Genomic DNA, 7228 nt, shown 5'->3' with positions numbered 1-7228 from the left:
CAATATGCCTATATTTGAAAGCCTAAAAATAGTAAATAAATAATAGAAAGAGAAAACAAAAATTTGGGTCTAAAACATTGAATAAAGATATCAAATGAAATCTCTAAAGAGAGAATTGAACCAAAAATCTTATACAACCCAAAACTTTTATTATTATCAAATGTGAGTCAGTTGGACTTGGCAAAGAATTTCAGCCTTAATAATTTTATTATTATTTTTAACGAGAACTTTTCTTTATCCATCAACTATTCAACTCGAAATCTCACCAACAATGCTTAATCAACACCATTTGCTTCTTTGTGTGCGTTGTTGCTGAAATAATTGAACTCTATATTTTGATATTACGCTACTTCCAAGCATACTAAAAATAAAAGGTAAACTGCTGAAACTTCCCCTAAAGTTTGGTAATTGCAATCACCTTCCTTGAACTTTCTACTGTAGTTGCAAGTGGACCCCCTCTGTTAGAATCCTCTAATAAGAGGCATCAAAATGTCCAAAATACCCATGCAGTCTTTTGACCAAAGTGTTTATTTTCCAAATTTTCTCTTCATATGAATTGCTACCCCAAATCCTTCCTATCTCTTTTCTGAAATTGATTTATTTTTCAAATTTGCCTTTCATATGAATGGTTCAAAGGTAAAGCTGCAACTTTAAATTCTCTCTTTTTTCTTTTGCTGTTCATGAAACTTGCATTTTTCTTTTTTACGAACTTCAAAGGACGTTTTGGCAATGGTCAAAAACTTAAGAAACGAAATTTACCCTAAAATAAATAACGGGGTATCTAAAGACCACATAAAAGGAGATGGTGTTGGTATAATTTTCCGTTATATTTAAGAATAGAAATTCACCAATTAGAGCGTAGGGGCCGTTTCAGGATTCCTATGATTAGACTCATTTCTATTTCTTTATTACAATGGTAAATGGCTCCATTTTAGACAAGGATTGTGGAATTAAATGATAATGAAACTAGATCATTTCATGTGGTATGGGATGGGAACACTCAAAATTCCAAAACAAAGTTTTCCACTCTTCTAAGGGTGCACATGCCTCCCTTGTTCTAGCACCCACGTCAGCTTTACTAAATAGCTCAAAAACATGGAATGACCACAATACAAGTGGTCCAACATATGTTACTTTTTCAGTTCAACATTGATCATTTCCTCGGTCAGAGCCCGTCAATGGATAATGAAGATGGACAACCATCCAATTTACTGTTCTCTTTTGGAGATCGAAAAGATCCAATCAATTTACTGGAGAAAGACCTCAAGCCTTTTTTTGGGCGGTGAGAATGATTTCTGATCATCCTATCAAATTTAAGTTGGGGAGATTGACAATAATATCTGTGTACAGAACACTAGCACCTTACCATGAAATACAAGGAAGCAGAGGAGGAACTAAAAGACCATTACGCAATGTTAGTTCCAGTTATCTGGGGTCTTGGGAAAGGTAGATTGATTACATACCTAAACTTTGGCATTTTTCTGCACAAATTGGCTGCTCTTGCCTCTCAGACTCAAACCCACATTCTCACACTTGTTAGCCCAAGATTCTACCATTATACTAAGCAGTGACCCCTAGGCAGGTTTGGAACTAAATAAGACAAAAGGTTTTGAAAAAAAGTGAGTGCATTGTATCTTTTCCAGAAAAGCATAAGTTTAATCATTCAGTATTTTTTGGTACACTGATATTGTAGGCTAGTGGTGATGTAGCCCCTTTTGGTAGCAAAGGAATTATGGAAGAGAGAAAGAAAGAAGATCAATTTACATGTCATTTTCTCATAATGTCAAGAACCAGCTGCAGGTCCAAGAGTTAATTTTACACCATCAATGAATGGAATAGGAGTAATATTAAGCGTCTGAACCAATCTACTAATATCCATAGATATGTCAGCTGGGGACCTCACACCACGGTTTACCTGAAAACAGGCATTCCAGTTTTAAGCAAAGTGCAAAAATTAAAAAAAGGGGAAAAAAATAAAGGCTAACTTCCATATATGTAGCCATTTAATTGATCTTAATCATTCATCTGATGCTAAAACTTGGGCACAGAAAAGGTACACTAATAGCTAACAAAATCATGCAAATCACATTGGGACAAACTGAAGAATTAGTGGGTCATGTGTACTGTATGAAATGAAGAAGCAAGTTTTCTAACCGTTGCCAACATCAAACGTTATTTTAAAAACCATAACCCAGTGTTTCCCCTAGATATCACACATTGGAGAACATGCTTTGACCATAGCATGCGTCTGAACATAATTTTAGAAAAGCAACACGTACCGATGAAGAAGATACAGCTTTGATTAAAGAGATATCATATCCTCTAACAGCCGCTACTGTCTCAGCCATTTGAAAACGTGATACCCTATCTGGTCCACCAACATTCAAAACTAATTGTATTTGCCTACCATCTGTAATAAGCAGAAATAGTACCATAAATCATTAAGATGTTAAGGTAGCAAAAAATGGGTAAAAGAGCAAACAAACTCCGTGATTGAATGCATGATGTAATATCACCGACACCAGTATGGTATGCATTTTAGGTATAATTCAAAAGATAATAAACATGAGCATTTCTCCAGAAAAAGGTGCATAGCAGATAGAGTTTTTCTTGACAAGTACGTAGAAAATTATGTTGCATGTATGCTTCACAATGGGTGCTCTGGTCATGTTTAATAGTTTAAATGTGAATTCTATATCAAACGCCTTATGTTTTCCATACCCTTGCCATATACAATGGTAGCAAGTGAAAATAATACCTAGATCACATCCTCCATACACTGATAAATAATCTTAAGAGTTAAAAGTTAAGATGTTACTATTTATCAAAAAAAAAAAAAAACGTTAAGATGTTACTCTATGTATTAGATTCTAAGATGTGATGCCTATGGTTGGTAGATAGAGTAAGGAGGTCTGAAAAGAGCATGAGAACATAAATGTAACAGTTTACCAACACAAAAGAAATATATTTAGCTTGGACTACTAACAAAAATCAATCATACTAGTGTTTTAAGAGGACTAGTAATGGGAATATAAAGTTGAATGGAAAGTTAGCAAATCATAATTTCTACATTTATCAGAGATAATGCTAAGAAATTCAGACCTGTGGTCCAGTTCTTTGTCAAAGTCAGTATGGTAGCCACTACATCATTGACATAAACAGGGCAGCGGAACTCATCATGAAAGAACTCCACTTTGTCTCCCCTAGAGAGGACACTGTCAATCCACTGAGCCACAAAGTCATGGATCACTGGTTAAAATCTTTGCAGAAAAAGGAATGAACCTTAGGAACAACATAAATAATTTTCATCTAACTGATAGAGAAAAAACCATCTAAATAAAATCATTTTTCTTTTTTACCCACATTTTTCTGTTCAGTCATGATGTGTTTAAACCTGGATAAATCTGTATATGGATGATTTGTGAAAACTAATTTCACATATGTTGGGGTAAAAACTGCAACATCATGGTAATCTTGCAGTTTGTAAACCAATTAAAATAATGAACTCAATCTTATAGTGTCCCAAGGTTCTCATTTCTGCATCTTAAGAAGAAATCTGTAAACCAGTAAACAAACACATAAAAGTGCACATACAAATTGGTCAAATCACAGAGATGACTTATTCAACATTTCTCGAAACCAAGCTCATTGACACTAAAGATCCAAAATCAGCAAGTTCAGGAATTTTTTCCTTTACATTCTCATAATCCCAATGTATCAAACCTCTGGACTATAAGAAGCCCTTGGAATAAATTCAATTTATTTAGTGTGGAGCTTTTGAGAAAGAAAAGACAAATCCTAATGAATTATTAGAAATTCCTGAAACATCATTTTCCAAATAAAACCACAGAATCTAGACACAGAGGAAAAACCTTTGATTGATAAATAGATATATTCATTCTTGCACAAGGAAGCGAATCTATAAAAATCATGCAGGAATTGTTTCACATAATGCATCAAAGTATTTCCTAGAGAAGTTTCAAACTGACTCCTCTTTCCGAAAGTTAATTCAATTCTTCTATCAAGTCCAAACTCCAACTTTATACAATAAATCAGCTAATCAATTGCCTCTTTGAGCTCCAAAATAAAGTTCACAAAATTAACTCACACGGCAAACCTGTTGAAGTTGACAAGTTAACTCAGCGCTAAGCCTGTACTTGGACATATTTATATGTTTACAATTTGAAAATATGGAACATACAGTGTGTGGCTTTACCTGAATGGGAAGAGACTTTGTAACAGGGGAAATTGTCTGTGGCCCATATATGATACTGCTTCTCAAAATTGCAAAGTTTGAGCAGTTGGATTGAATAAACTGCTCTGCTGCTACTTTTGACTTTCCATAGACATTTACAGGAATAGTTTCATCATCTTCCTTGTAAAAGGATTTTTCTCCTTCATAAACTGAATTGTTGGTGAAATTACATTAGATGTTAGATCTCCCTCGAAAATAACATGAAAATAAAGAAGGAAAGCAATCTGGAAACTTGGAATATTAAAACACATATCAACACATATTGTTAAGAATTTAAAGCATGACATGATGTGCTCTATCCTGGATGGTCACCTCCAACTCCAATATATACCACCTTGCGACATTATAACTGTTCCAGGTTGGCAATAATAATCTTCTATTGTCCAATCTATTAGATGCTGCATCTACTGCTACATAATGTGTTTCCAAATCCTCTTTACTACTGAATCCATGTCATTTTTGTTCTCCCACTTTGATATTCAAAGCCTTCGAAATATAGCAAAACACTACTTCTAACTGGATGTAAGAAAAACAACTAAATGAAGTCCAAATCTCTATTCATTAATTGTTATTTTGTGCCAAGGTATGACACATGATGCTAACAGTCCTATTTGAACCTGAGATTTAACTCATTTCCCAAGTCAATATTTTTCAATGTTCAGAGTTTGGGTAAGGTAACTTGAAAGACTTAACTTACCATATTTCTGGGAGTCATCTATTATGATGTTTCTTTCTTTTTCAGATCAGTAATAGAAGAGATATTATCAAAAATGAGAGAAAAGAATACATAGGCACTGGCAATCCTTGAAAATGCAATAGGGACCCACACAAACCAACAAGAGGTCAAGAAGCATAACAAAATAGAAAAATATTAACAGGAAACAGTGCTTCTCTGAAGCAAGGTTTCATATATAAGTAACACAACTAACTCCTACCCACCCTTTTCTGGCAAGACTATCAATCAATAAGTTAGAAGAACTAAGAATCCATTTGAATGCTGCTTTGTTGGATTCTCAAGGTAACATATTTTGAATAATAATTCAGCTGACCTTTCCTGAGTTACTTCAATAGCCCATTAAGATTCATAAACCACAACATTAGAAACTCCAGTTGCATGGATCAAATACTATAATAATCTAAGATGTAATCTACTCATAATCTATGTCAACTAGCTATATGCATTCACTGCATAAATGGGTGAGAATAATAGAACTTTGAACTTTGAAGATTCCATCTTTGTTAATCCTCATCTCCCATACCGCAAAAGAATAAACAAAAGAAGTAAAACAAGGCAAAAGTTATTCAACATTTTTTCCCTTTCCTGCAGTTTACTTGAAATGTCTAAAGCTGATAGGTTGGAAAATCTTTGCTCTCTCAGAGAGGACTCTTGCAAATTCCACAATCTGGTCCTCTGCACTTGTAGTAACTTGTAACCTGTTTTTTTGGACCATATGTCGTTCCTAGCACATTTATTCTTTTATTGTTTAAACTAAATGAAGTATGCTTAAGCAAGTCTTGAATATTTTGTTTTTGAGAAAAATAAATAAGATTTGCTGTGTTCTACCTTGATCAGTCGAAAGGTGAATCAGAAGAGTACTGCCATTACCAGTGCTTGACAACCATTTTACCAGAGAAGAAGGTACATTGGTAGCCATAGCAGCGTCGGGATCCGTTTCACAAGCACGGGGTATGGAAAGTGCAGCGCAATTAATAACCACATCAGGCTGGCAATGCAAGATTAACCATGTATCAGCACCAACGACCAAACTAGACGAAAAGATTGATTCTTTAGGAGTAGTAATATCAGCATGAACAGAGATGCAAGATTACCTCAATCAAACACATTGAACGCGGGAAACAAAGAAGAACTAGACGAAAACGCAGAAATTTAACTATTAACGCGAATCCCCAACTGCTAGAGAGGAAAGTACAATCTAAACTTTTACAAATGAAGCGCAGCCAGTATATGATAGCTGAACTGAAGCTTGAACTTCTGACTATAAAAAGAAAAATTAAATTCAAAAGAACTCAATACCTAAAACTAAGAAGTCCACAGAAAATCTATAATTATTAACAAAAGATCGGCACATGAATAATAAAAATTCAGAAGAAAAAGCAGAAAGTAAACTCTTTTTCACATTGTTCGAGAACAGACCTGACCAAATGTAGCGGAGATGGTATCGAAGCCTTGTCCTGTCTGCAGATCGACAGGGAAAGCAGGACAAGGAGAAACTGCGTCAAGCAACTTCTGAGGAGGACTGGAGTGGTGGGTGAATGCAACATCGTATGGCTTTCCCTCCATCTCTAGAAATCCCTGCAACAGATGTTGGCCCAAATATCCTGTTCCTCCCACCACTAAAACTCTCTTCCGATCCATCTCTCTCTCTCTCCCTCTCTCCCACACACAATCTCTGAACGAAAGTAGAAACAGTAGCTGCCTTGCGCTCTCTTCTAACGAGCTATTTGCTATTTCACCTCTCCCACAGTCCCACGGGTGCATCTAGATCTACCGACCGGTTCATGTATTAGTAGTTTGTCGTGATCCAGTGGGGTTTAACATACACATGAGCCTCCATTTTAACCATGTCGAGGGATGATGCGGACAATCAAGACCGTCCACGCTACAAGGCCACAAATTGGAGCTTGCATGCCGATGTGACTTTAATCCTTCATGAATAAGTCGGGGTCCACCGTCCACGAAGATAAAACGTCATTAGCATTTTAATATAATAGGTCACGCGCTACTGGATCGTTCATTGCTATAAACTCCTTCTCCCCAAACAAAACTTTCACTGAATCGTTCATTGCTATTACTTGGCAGTTAGCAGTTGGCACTCTCAAACCTCGAACGTTCTTGAAACTCTTCCCAAACAAAACAAAACTTCTCGTTCGTCGGTTCGTCCGCTCCATCGGCGATAGCCCCGCGCATTTCGGGATGACACCGGAAGCGTTTCTCCGAGAAGCGAGAAAGAC

At 35.9% G+C, this 7228-nt stretch overlaps 1 protein-coding gene across 2 annotated transcripts; it reads right to left on the bottom strand.

The window, feature by feature from the left end:
- Positions 1–1635: 1635 nt before the first annotated feature.
- Positions 1636–6895, bottom strand: LOC104608747 (NAD(P)-binding Rossmann-fold superfamily protein). 2 transcript variants are annotated; one of them, XM_088890879.1, is made up of 7 exons: positions 6411–6745; positions 6086–6167; positions 5820–5979; positions 4217–4404; positions 3103–3226; positions 2280–2410; positions 1636–1915 (listed from the first exon to the last, which is right to left on the bottom strand). In XM_088890879.1, the coding sequence occupies exons 1-7, from the start codon at positions 6536–6538 to the stop codon at positions 1784–1786; spliced, it is 945 nt and encodes a 314-aa protein (XP_088747005.1). In that variant the 5' UTR covers positions 6539–6745; the 3' UTR covers positions 1636–1783. The 2 variants fall into 2 exon arrangements, with proteins under 2 accessions (XP_088747005.1, XP_010273129.1); XM_010274827.3 differs by lacking the exon at positions 6086–6167 and having other exon boundaries at positions 6411–6895.
- Between the last annotated feature and the right edge of the window lie 333 nt (positions 6896–7228).

This window comes from Nelumbo nucifera, chromosome 6 (assembly GCF_055504915.1).
Source record: "Nelumbo nucifera cultivar China Antique chromosome 6, China Antique-T2T, whole genome shotgun sequence".
NCBI classification, from domain to species: Eukaryota; Viridiplantae; Streptophyta; class Magnoliopsida; order Proteales; family Nelumbonaceae; genus Nelumbo; species Nelumbo nucifera.
Note: the sequence above shows the minus strand (reverse complement) of the source record. Positions and strands in the feature narration are given on the sequence as shown.

What these genes read in the sequence shown, in the direction of transcription:
- LOC104608747 (XM_010274827.3), bottom strand. Translation starts at nt 6,755, where the DNA reads ATGCACCCGTGGGACTGTGGGAGAGGTGAAATAGCAAATAGCTCGTTA. An exon ending in TCACCTTTCGACTGATCAAG is followed by an intron (nt 4,405 to 5,819) that starts GTAGAACACAGC and finishes CCAACAATTCAG; the next exon opens with TTTATGAAGGAGAAAAATCC. An exon ending in CAAAGTCTCTTCCCATTCAG is followed by an intron (nt 3,227 to 4,216) that starts GTAAAGCCACAC and finishes TTTGTGGCTCAG; the next exon opens with TGGATTGACAGTGTCCTCTC.